The 14,749-nt window shown below is 51.5% G+C and overlaps 1 protein-coding gene across 2 annotated transcripts in view; it reads right to left on the reverse strand.

Annotated features, from left to right (window-relative positions):
• Nucleotides 1–19: 19 nt before the first annotated feature.
• Nucleotides 20–14,749, reverse strand: part of Kctd10 (potassium channel tetramerization domain containing 10) — a 32,760-nt gene continuing 18,030 nt past the window's right edge. The window contains exons 3-7 of one of the 2 annotated variants that reach the window (XM_048342790.1): nt 11,441–11,610; nt 8,629–8,715; nt 8,300–8,352; nt 6,722–6,917; nt 20–2,461 (exon numbers count right to left, since the gene is read on the reverse strand). In XM_048342790.1, coding sequence (XP_048198747.1) covers nt 2,237–2,461; nt 6,722–6,917; nt 8,300–8,352; nt 8,629–8,715; nt 11,441–11,610 — 731 coding nt within the window. In that variant the 3' untranslated portion in view covers nt 20–2,236. Of the gene's footprint in view, nt 2,462–6,721; nt 6,918–8,299; nt 8,353–8,628; nt 8,719–11,440; nt 11,611–14,749 lie in introns of both variants that reach the window. The other variant, XM_048342789.1, reaches the window with a different exon arrangement.

A 14,749-nucleotide genomic window follows, 5' to 3' on the forward strand; every position in this document is an offset into this window, starting at 1 on the left:
CCCAGGACAGACCAAAACACAGCATGGTAAAACTTTTATTTTACGTATGCCCACAATGCTTGTACAAGACAAACTGTGACTACTTTCAAAACTTAACAGCATGGAGTGACACGTTCATGGAAGTGTGGCATGGGCTTCACACAGTCTGGGGTGGGGGGGTGGGGGGGGCGGAGTGGCTGTTCACGCACAGTTGGTAGGGTACAGGGGAGGATGCCTCAGCAGGGCCAGAACCTGTACCAAGGCCGACCAGCTGTGCCACAGGAAGGAGAGGGCGGCACATGGGCCGCAGCCACACAAACCTTGATTACCATGGACCAACAGCTGTCCCAGCCTCTTAATTGTAAGCTATTACAGTGTAATAAAACCTCACTCTTTACTAACAGTCCTATTCACTGTAGCCCGTGTCGCCTGGACCCTAGGGGACGGACGCACAATGAGAGGTGCAGTTAGGGGGGAGCACTGCCAGGAACACCAGGTCCTGAGGTGCTGAAGCTGAAACAAATGTGATTGTTCTACAAACTCACTCTGCACACAAACATCTTAAAAAAACAACTGATACACAATGGCTTTCCATTCCTACGGAAAACATCAGAACTGACATTTACTTGAACTTTCTAAAAAAGTTTAACCCAAGGGCCAAGGTTGGCATTTAAAACTTCAACAGTATAAAATGTTTATGAAACAACATTTTTTTTAAGTTCCCTTTCCTTAGCACTGTAATAAAGCCCAAATAGCCTAATATAAAAGTTTCCCATACAACAGTTTAAAAAGTGTCTACCCAATCCATGGGTTTGGGTGGAAGGCATGATTGATTGAAAGTTTTACTGTGGCTCTGCTGCTGGATACAAAAGAAAGGCATACAACTGTCACTGGAAGGGCGCTGCATACAAACACTACACCGAAAAAGAAACAACAAAAAAAAGAGTTCCAAAATAGAACCTCATTTTTTGGAATACACCTGTCAAAAGGCTGCCCATGTGAGAATACCTTTGGTATAAAATGACAACAAGTCCCTGGCCAAGCAGACCAGTTCCATCCATTACCAGACACACATTCACATCTCCCTGTACTACTTTACCTAGGCTACTCTCAACCACTTCATCGGCCACAACTCACTGTTCCCGTGCAGATGCAGAAGAATCTGGGAGGTAGGTAACCGAGAACGTCCATCCTACACGAGCACCGTGCACAGCCAGGCTCAGCGAGGGCTGCCTGTGCCCTGCAAGCATCCATCCCCACCGACAGTCACACACATTCCCCCAACAAACACGAACACAAACAGGACCCATGGGTATCTGCACGCACACCCAGCCTAGTCACTGCTGGCCGCTCAAACTCAAGGACAAGAGGCGATTTACAGAGGGCGGTGCTTACAGCAGCCAGGCCGCCCCGAGATGGACACGCTCCCTCGGAGCTGGCACCTGCCTGAGTACCAGGCTGGGAGAAGCAACTGGAGCCACACGGATGCTGACCAAAAAGGCAAGGTGCCCATCTGTGCAGGGGAAGGAGTGGATCCTGGGCTGCTCAGCCTGCGAGGCGGCCAGGGGACCCTCCAGGAATGGGGTGGGCTAAGGACAGGGAGTGGAAGGAGCCAGGGAGAACCAGGGTATGCACTGCCAGGGAAAGTTCTGCTCCTTGCCGGGCTGGTGGTTCCAGCATGCACCAGACCAAGGTCAGCCAGGGTGGCAGACATTTGCTCCTTGGGACTTTCCACCCAAAGCATCACTAAGGAACACAAGAGACCAGATGCTCCTCAGGTCCCATTCCACGGCCACACACTGCAGCTGTTCACCAGAACGCACAGGGACTGGTGTGCCGAGGCCAGAAGGCTAAAGGATAGGAGGCTCAGTACCACTCCTGTCCGCCAACTGCAGAGCCCTACTTGAAGAGAAACCCTAACAGGTAGTCAATACTCACAAAAATAAATACTGCTAACAAAAGTCCTCTCATACACTTCTCACATTTGGACTTTTTTTCAGAGAACCAAGAAAGCCTGGCTCCTCAGATTCTCGCAGAGTGGAGACCTAAGCCACAGCGTGTTCAACAGGAGGGGTGCACACACCCGGGCAAGACAGAATCAGCCCACCTTGTCCAGACATAGCAAAATAATCATCTGGCGTGTTACAAAAGTGGCTCCAGGGGAAGTGGAAGGTGCTGGAAGCCTGCATAGGATCTGAGTGGGGCAGGATGGGGGGAGGGGGAGGTGGGGAGGAGGGCGCCCAGGTCCGCCGGCGGCTCACTGGTGGAGGTGGGCCCTGTCGTCTGGGCGCTTGATGTGGATCCGCCGCACACGCTCGATCCGCTCCCGCTCCCGTTCCTCGTCCTCATCCAGGTGATGGGATCGCCCGGCCGCCCCGCCAGTGGCCTCCAGGAGCGCATTGTCAGGTCCCCGGCCGTCCTGGGCCTCGTACAGCAAAATATTCAGGGTCTCCTCATAAATCCGAGCTTCAGGGAACTCCACCTGTTCCCCCACAGAGGACAGGGTTAGTGTGACATAGCACAGCTACCCAAACCTGGACCTGCAGCTCAATGGGGCCCTGGGGCCGAGGAAAATGCTACCACTTTCAAGGCAGTTATTTTCACAATACTTACATGTGGTGGTAAATTCAGCAGAGACTGAAGAGACGTAGTCAGGCAAGGACCCCTCTCCCCCTCCCCATTTCTGTTTTTACAGTCAACACTTTTTACACCCGAGTCCATGCACATGGACATTTGTACATGTGTACCCACACATTTAAGAAAGCAAAAGCTGAGGCAGGTTGGTCAGAGGTTTGAATCTAGTTTGGGCTGCCTAGTTGCTCCGGGCCCCTGCACATGTCCCCAGCTTAAGCTGGAGAGCACCTCTGATTAGAGATTTACAGAAACTGGACAATGCATAATAGCAGCTCACTTTGATGGGCGGTATGTTGCCATTGGAAGAGCTAAGGCTGTGGGTAAAGCACATAGGCTTTGAGCAGACACAGAAGCAGCCTTCTTTCTGAGCAGGCACGAGCTGGGAACCCTAAGGAAATGGGCACATCCTTCCTAGGAAAACACTGCTTGCTTGTCCTCCTCCATGAGCCCTGAACAGAAGGGAGGCAGCACAAGTATGTTCCAGATTTGACACACAGATCAGACTTGGCCTCCCCAGGCACAGTTCTTAAGAGTCCAGGAGGGAGCGAGCGAGCACTGCTATCTTCCTCAGTGGAGCCACAGGAGGACCACACAGCAGCAAGGAGGGTTCTTAGAACTGTGATCACCATTCTGCCATACCAGCATGGCATCAGCCGGAAGCCTGGGAACAGACACAAGAGCAGCAAGAACTCCTCAAGTCTCACGTGGCTGGAGAAGCCAATGGCATTTAAGCACACACACAGTGGAAGGCAATCCCTGCTTTCCTGTCCTCTACGTTCTTGCACCCCATCTTAGACCAAGCCACCTCCCAGCAGCAACCAAAGCCTGCAGGAGTGAAACCTTCCTTTTGTATGAGAAGGCTCCTGGTCTTGGCAGGGTGGGGTGAACTCCTGCTTTTTCCTGAGTTTCATGCTGGACCACCTCAGAGACAGGCTACGGAAGCAGAAGAGTCCACAGCTATAGCCCTAACATTCTAGTCATACAACAAGGAGGGGAAGCCCAGGAAGTTGGGGAGTACTGCGGAGATCATGAAGGAAAGGGAGCTGAATTCGGGCCAGCTGTAGGATCTGCTCCACATTCCAAGGGGTACTGACCAATGGGTCAGCAATCGTGTGGCTCCAGATGCTGCCCCAAAGCAAGGGCACTCAGGTGGCACATGTCTGAAAGCTTTGTCACGGGAGTCACAAGCCAGACAGAGGCTGGTTAGGACTTCAGCCTGAACCCAGCTGGGTCAACTGAAAAATGTCAACGTTTTCTCTAGGAAGAGACCATGACAGAGCATCCAGATGTCAGCACACAGTTCAAAACCACTCAGCTTATGAAGAACAACTATCCCAATTCCTGTGCACAAAGCTAGTCAACACATGGTGCGTTAGTGCCCAAACCACACAGAGGCTGGGAGTGCCCGACCAGATGAAGGGCAGCATCACCAAGACATGCCACCAAGTGCAGAGCAGACACAACAATGTAAAGAACTACATGAACATTCTAGAACACACAAAAGTCACCTGACGGGAAGGGCTCAGTGAGTGTGTGGCGAGGATGACGTGGAGGTGACAGCAATGAGTCTATCTCAACAAAAGGAAGGAGAGGCCACTAACACAGAAGTCAGGCTCCACTGTCATCTGAGAACGTGGATGGTGCATGCACTGAAGACTTGCTTCAACTTTAATGCTGGCTATCCATACCCTTTCCAAAGTAATCATAAAAGAGAAATTATGTCTACAGTTCTTCCAAGAAAATGTCAACTCTGCAAGAAACTCCAGTGAGAGTAGACTTGAGCAGTGGCCTCAAGGCGCAGCTCCCAGAGGTTTGGTTAGTTGTCCATCCCTGACACCAACCGCAGGGGGAGTCAACAGCAGGAAGGGAGAAGGCACAGGGAAGGCTGGCCGCTCAGCCTGGCTCGACCATAGCCAGGTTCACAGACACGAGTGCAGGCTTGCTCGGGAAACCACCTGCTCACCACACACAGCCCAGCCGAGATCAAGCCACAGTGACTCTGGATTCTTTTGCTACCTAATAAGCACTAAAAATAAGAATTTTTGATGTTTTACCTTAGTCAACATGATGATTATCCTTTTTATACCCAGGGTGCAACCCAGGTATATTTTAAGAGAGCTCAAGCCATGACAAAAAGGAGTTTAAAGGAGGAACCCATACCCTTAAAAAAGAACTTCACAGGAGTCACGCAGCATGACGTAGCCTGCTAGTGAGGCGGAGATACTGGCTCCACGCTGTTTAGAACACAAAAAACAACTTCAGTGTTCTCCCCTTCTTCATTACCTTAGAAACAATCTCCTCTGTTGTTCAGGCTATCTCCTGAATACTCGTGAATATAATGGGTTGTCAGGTCAGCGCTCTGCTGGGGAGGGGAAGTGGACACAGACGGAGCCGCTGTGAGCCGGTGGCCACTGAAACTAGTTGACTGCAACACGGAGATCACTGTCACTGTGTGTCCAATTCTGCAGGCAATTGACATTTCCATATGAGGGGAAAAGGCCTTTCTCTTTGTCCTCTACACTTCTTTCATGTGTGTCTTCCTTGAGACCAGCTCAGAATCCCACAGAACTATGTTAACTCCTAAAGCTGCAGGTATAATAGTAACCTGAGCAGGTGACCAACAGATGGCACCTGGATGACTGGAGGCATGACAATCCACTGTGACACAACTGCTCTATGTCACAGGTACTCAGATTTCCCTTACATCAGCTAAGAGAGAAAGGACTGGGTATATAGTAAAATATAGCAAACAGAGAGATAGGGAGAGGAAAAGAGGTAGGAGAGGAAGAGGGGAGAGGGAAGGGGAAATAGGGCAAGAGGAAGGGATGGAATGGGAAAAGAGATGAGATGGGAGGGGGATAGGATGGGAAGGGAAAGGAAGGAAAGGAAAAGTATCAGAGTTCAACAGCAGAAGACCAAAAGAGAAGACAAGGTCTCTTCAAGTGGAAGAGGTGAAATTCAAATAACAGCAGAGCAGATCTCTTGCAGCACTCTGCTGCATGAGCTAGCTTTGCAGAAAGGCAGTGGAAGCCAAGGGAGAGGTCAAGAGTGCTGGTTTGAATCAGGCACTGGTGGCTCATGCCTGTAATCATATCTACATTGGAGGCTGAGATCTGAGGATCCTGGTTCAAAGCCACCTCAGGCAAGAAACTCCATGAGACTCTCATCTCCAAATAAACTACCAAAACAGCTAGAAGTAGAGCTAGGGCTTAAGTGGCAGAGTGCTAGCTTCAAGCACAAAAGCTAACTAGTTCCCAGGCCCTGAGTTCAAGCCCCAGGACTGGCACACACGTGTGCACCACGCATGCATGCACACACACGAGTGCTGGTTTTGAGAGGATGACATGAAGAAACAAAATCCAGAGGTGAGTCTATGCAGGGAGTCGAGTGTGGCTGGAAGGAAGCCAAGGAGAGCAAGAGGTACAGAATGGCACTCAGTAGGCAGCTCTAGGTAGCAGGCAGATCAGGATGGACAGGCGGTGAGTAGATGGTAGGTGATGACTAGAAAGTCAAGGTCAAGATCCTCAAGGAGCAGGACCATGCTGGTGGGCAGCACTATCTCCTGGAGGATGAGGAGGAACAGCACTGGCACTGTCAGAACAACCAGAGGAAGGAAACACTGCAGCAGGCCACATACAGGCACAAGGCAGAATCTCATACCGCATGTACGGCAAAGTGACCGGGCTGTGGCATGGCTGCTGTATCCACTTGCTGGGCATCAGGAGGAAATGCCAGCCTGCTTCTCTAAGACTTACAGTGACTACTTCCCAGGGTCTCACGTGAGCAAGCACAAGGCCAGGCAAGCATTTTGGAAGGCTCCCTGTGTGTAGGAAGAAGCTGTGTGCAGGGCAGAGAATGTGGCTTAGTGGAAGAATGCTTGCCTAGTATGCATGAAGTCCTGGGTTCGATTCCTCAGCACCACATACACAGAAAAAGCCAAAAGTGGCGCTGTGGCTCAAGTGGTAGAGTGGTAACCTTGAGCAAAAAGAAGCCAGGGACAGTGCTCAGGCCCTGAGTCCAAGCCCCACGACTGGCAAAAAAACAAAACAAGAAGCTGTGCGCAGACTTGCAGAGTAGCCACAGGGTGCCAAGCTCTCTGGCCTCTCACCTTGGTCTGCTTCTTCTCGGTGGCGTAGACGATGGAAGTACAGCAGACTTCGGCGATCTTGCGGCCCTGACCATAAAAAGACCAGCAGCAGATTTCATCCCCAATGACGTCCTTTATGAACAGGACCCTTCCATTAAAGCGCAGAGACAGCTTATCAAACAGTTCAATGTTTTTCAACATATTGTCGTCAGAATTGCTGCAAAAAAAGCATTCCATGAGGTGACTGCAGCTGTGCATGGCTACTCACTCCCAGATTCCCTCTCGCCTCTGTCTCATTTCAGCTCACCCTAATGCCAAGAGAAAGGCAATTTCCTCCTTCGCTCCAAGAAGGAAAATGCAAGGCCAGAAAAATCCAGCCAAGGCCTGGGGTCTCAAACAGCTCTGGCCCCCAAGCCTGCACTCCTAACCCCCATGCTCGAGCCCCTCTATGCTTGCCCTCCCCAGCTGGAGGCAAGCTACTGGGATGCAGGGCCTCTGGGTACAGGACCCATGGTGGGGAGCACCCCACTACATGGAGGAGAACATGGCTGCTCAAGGAACACTTTGGATCCTAGAAGAGATTACAGATCGCCAACCACTACACTACATTGCTTCCCTCCTCCCTCCAGTCCTCCTCACTCCTACCCCTCTAACCCTGACTTACAGCCCCATGCTCCCAGGAAAGCCACAAGGTATATACATATCTACATATGCTGTGGGGACATTGTGCTAAGAGACAGAAACTTTAGAAAACAGTTTGACAGACCCACAATGACTAACTTCAATTATCATAGGACTCCTAAAAATCCTCACTCCTTACTACCTGAGAGCAATGGAGACACATGACCAGCAAGCTCACACACACACTTGCATAGTGGCACTCTTCAACAGAGATAAAAGGGGGACACTACTCATGTCCACAAACAGGTAAGCAAAATGGGGTTGAGCCACACAACCAAGTATTATTTGGCCATAAAAAAGGAATTGAGTGGGGCTGGGAGTATGGCCTAGTGGTAAAGTGCTCGTCTCGTATACATGAAGCCCTGGGTTCAATTCCTCAGCACCACATATATAGAAAAAGCCAGAAGTGGCACTGTGGCTCAAGTGGCCAAGCAAAAAGCAGCCAGGGACAATGCTCAGGCCCTGAGTTCAAGCCCCAGGACTGGCAACAAAAACCGAGTACTGATGGGTGCTATAACATGGATGGATCCTGGGAACAGTATGCTAAGTGAAGGAAACCAGTCACAGAAGGGCATACATTATGTGATTCCATTCATGTAGAATATCCTGTAAAAGACCTATCTACAGAGAAAATGCAGATTGATGGCTTCCCAAGGCTTCTGGGGCAAGTGGCTGCTAAAGAACAGTTTCTTTTGGAGGCGATGAAAATATCTTAAAATTAGAAAATGCTGATGATTGTATAACTTTGTAACTGGTTTGGAAAGGCAGGTTCTAGGGCACTGTGGCCTACTGTTCTAGTGATCACTCTGTGTGCCCAGTGCGGAGGTGCTGAAGGGAGCTTGCAGGCTGGGGCTGGCCAGTGTGAGTGTAGTATGGCATTCCTAGCCAGTGAGGTATATGTGGCGGCTGACTCCTTACCTGGTATAGGAGTATTTGTTGTTACTTCTGTTGTAGAGCAACTTCACAGCTGGCTGTGGGTTGTTGTAAAGAAACAAAAAATGGAAAGAGAGTTACTCGGTATGCAGGCGCAATGAGCTGAGGGTTGTGCAAAGTGCTGCGACCCTGACAAGAGGTGGAGGAGGCTGTGACCATGAGCATAGCTTGCCAGCTGGGGAGAGGAGGAAGCCTGGCCCAAGGGCAATATGACAGGTGCTGGCAGTTACACATGCTTCTATCTCAAAACTCACACAGTCTTAAGACTATCATTCCTGGTAGCAAAAGAAACCCCATGGGTGCCTCTGACATACCTTGTTGGAGGTGGCTATAAGTTTTTGTTCCTCCTTGGATGAAGTGATGACAGGAACCTTGCAGAATGGCTCGTAAGTGTCTTTGTTCTGCTGGAACAAAACATACTTTCAGCCTAGGTGGCCTGCCTCGAACAGGGGCTTTTCAGCTGGGCTGCCAGGCCACAGGCTGGAAGAAAGGTGGGGCATTCACTGCAGGAGAAGCATGCAATGTCTACTGCCATTCCACACCAGAGGCTCCACAGGTGCTAAGGATGATACAGCTCCCCCACCCAGGAGGCCACTAACACCCGGCTCTCAATGTGACAGATGAAGCCCAGTTTCACCAAGAGCTCCTACAAACCCCTATGACCACAGAGGACTAAGGAAGAAGAATGGGAGAGGTGAGCTCAGCAGACAAAAAGTGTCACATTAGAAGGCATATCTGGGGGGCAGTGGCTTGCACCTATAATCCTAGCTACTCAGAAGGCTGAGATATGGAGGGTGGAGGTTTGACATCAGCCAAGGTAGAAAAGTCTGAAGGCTTTCTCTCCAAAATATCTAACAAAAATCTGAGCTGAGCTGGGCATTGGTGGTTCAGATCTGTAATCCTAGCTATTCAGGAAGCTGAGATTTGACAATCGGGGTTCAAAATCAGCCCAGTTAGGAAAGTCCAGGGGACTCTTATCTGCAGATAACTGCTTAAAGAGCCGCAAGTGGGGCTGTGGCTCAAGTAAGAGTGCTAAAGCTCAGGGACAGTGTGGGGGCTCCGAGTTTAAGCCCCAGGACCAGCATGCATACACATGGCTCAAGTGGGAGACTGCCAGGAGAGCAAGAGCAAGGTTCTGAGTTCAAACCCTTACAACACACACTTATCATCAATATACATAGCATGGGACGCTGGGAAGCCGGTGAAGGCTGAGTGCTGACCCAGATGGACAGCAGACACCCAAGCTGGTGGGTGGGGAGGAGGCCTGCCGAGTTCTCAGGCTGTGGGGTACGAGCCAAGAGCAGAGCCTGGCTCCCCATCAGTGAGCACCTAAGTCCGTCCATGCCTCTCTCCAGGCCCCTCTCCTGGCAGAAGGTCCCTTTTCCTGGAGTGGTTTGAACAGAAGAGGACAGGGGCAAGCCACTATTCTGGAAAGGGGGTTAAAGGAACACTAATGACCACTCTGGCTCTTCCTCTACTCGCACTCCACATGGCCAATCGCATATCCCCTGCCCCCAGAAGGGCGTGGGGCATTTTTTGGAGATAGGGTCTGGCTAGGTAGCCTGGCTCACCTGGAACTTGAAATCCTCCTGCCTCCACCTCCCAAGAAACTGGATAGCAATGGGCGCCACCACATCCAGACTTCCCGCAGGCAGTATCTGTCCACCAAAAAGGCTGAGGGGTCCTGACATGTGGGGTTTGCACTAAGAAAGCTGGCTTGCCATCCACCCATGATGCCCACTGGATGGGATGACAAGGACTGCTCACAGAAACCAACACAGAGAATGGAAAAGGGAAGAATCAGACGGGGGAAGGGGGAGCAGAAAGCAAACCTCACATCCTACCAGCAGACCGAAGAGGAAGGACACACAGAGGGTAGACGGGGAGCCTCTGGAACAACTGTAACTTTCAGAGAGCAAGAGAGCACTCTTAGAAAGTAGAAACATGATAGGAAAAGTGAAACATAAGAAGGGTTGAAAGATAAAATTAAAAAAAAAATCCAAGTCTGAGAAAGCAGAAGATAAACACTATGTGAGAGAACCTGGGGTCAGTTCTAGAGGCAGGCGGAGGTCTTATGGAGGGGAGACCGTCCAATGTGACACTGACCCTTGGACTGAGAATGGGGGGGCCCCCCCAAGCTCAACTGTCAACCAGAGCTACAACCACAATGCAAACTGATGAGTTACACTGGGGGAAGGAACAAGTATGTAAGCTTATCTGTTTATAGAAATGCCAGTAGACAATGTCAGAGATGGGAGAGTCAGTCTACAGTGGCACAAGCAGCTCTGAGGAAGTCAGAAAATAAACAGTAAAGTGGCTACAGATCCCGCCCGTGAGGGTGGCTGGGAGGGGTGTTCCTGTTGCAGCGTATGACTCTGTGGGACATTACTTGAGAGGACGAGGGAAGGCTACAACCCTAGATGAGATTTACCATGGCCCACAGCTCTTGGGGCAGAGGTGGAACGGGGCAAGGCCAGTGCCTCAAGGAGCTTGATGCCATGGGCACTGCTCCAGCTGAGGGCCAGATGCAGCCCTGGGGCCTGGGGAAGGCACAATGGAGCACCGTGCACACACAAAGTGAGGCTCTATGGCAGCCAAAGGAACTTTTCTGGTTCTCTACTGTGTTGGAACCTGGCCCACAGAGAGAGGCTGCTGGTGACATTTAGAAGCACTAAACCCAGACCTGACCCAAGTGGCCTGAGTCCAGCTGAGGAGAGCTGTCCGCACCGTCCGCAGAAGTGCTTACGCCACTCCGAGTGAGTCGATCATCAAGGGCTGCAATATCCACAGGAGGATGCAACAGCACAAGGCTGAAGACAGCAGCAGTCAGGAGCTTTTCTAAAAGCCTTCAGTACTCCTCAAACCACAGCATCCTGGAGGAGCATGGCTAGAGCATCCCCCTGGGTAAAATGGGTCCATATCCCAGCAAGACAAAACTCCACCCCCACCACATTCAGAGTCCAGTAGCACAGTCATTCTTGGGGAGTCCTTACTTTGGGGTCACTTACTAGAAGACAGGCTCCAGGAATGTGAATGTGAGGTCCACTCACCTTGCTTTGCAAAGAGGGGCAAGGAGGGAGGGAGCGTGTGTGGTGGTTCTCCATGTGGGAAGAAAGGGGTACCTACTTGTAGGGCTGCCTGGCACTCTTCCAGCAAGCCCTGGACGAGGTAATACTTGGCCTCTGCTAGCAGCTCCTCAATCTCCCGGCGGCTCTCGGGCAGTGGCACAGCCCCGTCCCGAAGGTAGTTGAGTATCGTCCCAAAGTGCTTCCCGCAGCGGTCGATGAGGATCCAGCCTGTGGGGGAAGGAGCTAGCTATACGGTACCCTCCTGTGGAGCGAACAGCGCACCCCGGGCTGTCTTCTGACCCCCTCCTCTGACCAGGGGAGAGTAGGTGCACCTCTACATGTCTATGTCCAGGCAGTGGTGCTACAGCCTACAGGTCCTGGGGACTAGACACACCAACAACTCCAGGCCCCCTGGGCCTAAAGGCATGTCTGTAGTATCCTTAAACACCCCCAGGAGAAAGGGTACTCCCCCACTGTACACAACCATGCTCACCCTCACTGCTGAGAATGAGGGAGCCTAGTTTTGTCCTCAGACTGCCACCTCAGGTTTCCCAGTACCAACACAGGAAGTCACCTATTCTTAGGCACTTCCTGCCTAGTGGCAGCATGAGAACCAAAGACCCTGCCACCCAGCCCCTCAGTCAACATGGGAAGGCAGGACCTGGTTTATTAGGTGCAGGAAAATGTCCTAGCTGCTGGACAGAAGCAGACACAGTAGATGCAGGAGGGGGTCAGGGGACGCATCCCCTCTGCCTCCCCTGCTCTGTGGTGCTGTACTAGACCGCCGAAGGGGTTCAAAATTCCTCTCCCACAATGCAAGTTCACTGGATGGCATATTTGGTGGAGGAGCCAGGACTGGGGCCTGGGAAGAGACAGAAGGGGTGCAAAGACCAGACCAGCAACCTCAACAAAAAATGGGAAGATGGGCTGGGAATGTGGCTTAGGGGTTAGTGAGTATGCATGAGGCCCTGGGTTCAATTCCTCAGCACCACATAAACAGAAAAGGTCAGAAGTGGCACTGGCTCAAGTGGTAGAGCACTAGCCTTGAGCAAAAGAAGCTCAGGGACAGTGCCCAGGCCCCAAGTTCAAGTCTCAGGACTGGCAAAAAGAAGAAAGAAAATGAGAATACAGAAGCCAGGCAGATGGGCAAGGAGCTTCAGCATCTCCTGTGCCCCTCATTCCTTTTCTTCCCCTTCTGCTCCCAACTTGGAGGAGGAGGGACCTGGGCATTCCTGAGTGCACTGGGCCCTCGGGTCAAGAGCAGCACACGTACCTTCCTCATGTGCCAACTCACAGCCTGGCCACCTCTCCCTGCCTTAGTGCCCCATTGCCAGTCCTCACGGCCAGGCTTTCTCCTTTGTAGTAATCACAATGGAGTTGCTAAGAAGCCATGCCCATCCGAGTTCCTCTCTGAGTCTGCGTGGCCTTCCTCTACTCTGGCTTCCTGAGTCTCACAGGAAGAAAAATGCCGGACTGGGCAAGTCCACCCCTGGCTACAAGGAAGGAAGAGGCCTTCACAGGCCCGGGAGATCACAGCGCCCGACAGTGACCTCCAGATGTTCTCCTTCCCCACCGCTTTCCACATCTGACACAGCATCTTAATATCTTACACAACTCAGATGCCTGCAGGGGCTGTGAGCAGCTGAAGTGAGTTTGGGCTGAGGAGGAGGCTGGCTGGGGAGCATGCCCTGCCCCCAAGGCCGGCTCCCCCTGGCCAGCCACAGTAGCTGGATAGGAATGTGGGTCCAGGGCTGTCAAACTCGGACCTTCCAAGCAATGGCAGAAACTCAGATTTCTGTGAATCTCATCTTTAAAGGACAGTAAACTGACTTAAAATGTCACCAAGCCATGGTCAAGCCAGTAAAATGCACATGCAAGCAGAATTCGGCGTGCAGACAACAGCCTGCAGCCCGTGCTCTCCCAAGGGTGCCAGGGGGTGGAAAGACTTCCACTGCTCAGTTCCCTGCTGTTCTTTTGGGGGAGGCTCATTTTCTGCAATTCAGCAAATAAAAGGGTCCCACAGAGGTTCAGTGACATGCCCAAGTGAGGAGGGCAGGACCACCAACAATAAGAAACCCAGGCTTAAAGAAACATGGTGGCCAAGTCACCCCTGGCCCATGTTCTGCCTTTGGTGCAGGTAAAACCAACTTGGGGGAGAGGGTGGAGAACAAGGACCCCAGGCGACAGCCCAGAGTTTCCATAAACTAATAGGCGGACAGTGACACTGGGCTCCAGATCAAGAATGTGGCCAGGAAATGCTTGTGGTGAAGGAATCATACTTTGGACAAATAAGGGCAAAGGCGCAGGCTGCGCTCTCCATGAGGTTTTACTTATTCAGGCTTTAAAATATTTTGGTTGCTTTCAAAGCAGGAATCTATCCCTGAAGAACTGCTTGATGCTTGTATGTAGGACAGCAACAGGACATCAAGCACTCCGTGCTGGTGGGGTGGCCATCCCGCTGCCACGGAGCCCCTGGCCACTGCGGATGGGCTGGAGCAGGCTGGGCAGGCCCAGGACTCCCACAGCACGGCCAGGAGAGCTGGGGCCCAGGTTGACAAACTTGCTCTGCCACATACTTGCACATGCATCAGTACTTCACTCAAGCTCCCTGTCCAGCAGTCTCCTCTTCCAAAATGCCCTCAGAAAGGGCTGGCACAAAGCCAGAAGGTGAATGCACAGATGGCACAGAGCCCAAGGCCAGTCTTGGGCATCTGATCATGCCTGCTGAGAACAGAGCAGGAGGAGGGCCGGTGAGGACCCCAAGGGGGAAGGTTGCTTTGGGGGCTGGATCACTTGGCTCACCTCCTGCCAGCCATGAAAGCACACCACTTATCTCCTCTCTGGGGAGGTCCAGATGTCCTTTTCCTTCTATTCTCCCTCCAGGGAGCTTCTGTAGGCCTTTCCTTGCCATACAAATTATTTATAACTGTTGTATAAACTTTCCTGACCTTAAAAGTGACCTGAAATACTTGATACAAATGCAAATCTGAGGAACCTGCCTCATTCCCGAGACTTCATCTCTAGGTCAGGATCTCTGACTAGAGACTATGGATCTAAACCCTGAATAACTTTGTCAAGGGGGCTTTCCACCAGTGAGGCAACATCACTCCTGGACTCAATGCCACTCCCTAGCTGTGACAACCAAAAGTATCTTTTAGATACTGTCAACTGTCTTCTAGGTTAAAAAAAAAAAACACAAACGTAGATCATAGGCCTAAATACAGGCTGAAGGTATAGCCCAGTGGTTTAGCACTTGCCTAAAATAAGGGAGGCTTTGAGTTTGATTCCCAGTACCGGGAGGGGGAAAAAGGCACCATTAAAAAAGTTGAGCAAGTCAGGCACCAATGGCCCAGGCTTGCAATCCTAG

Source organism: Perognathus longimembris, chromosome 3, assembly GCF_023159225.1.
Source record: "Perognathus longimembris pacificus isolate PPM17 chromosome 3, ASM2315922v1, whole genome shotgun sequence".
Lineage (NCBI taxonomy): Eukaryota > Metazoa > Chordata > Mammalia > Rodentia > Heteromyidae > Perognathus > Perognathus longimembris.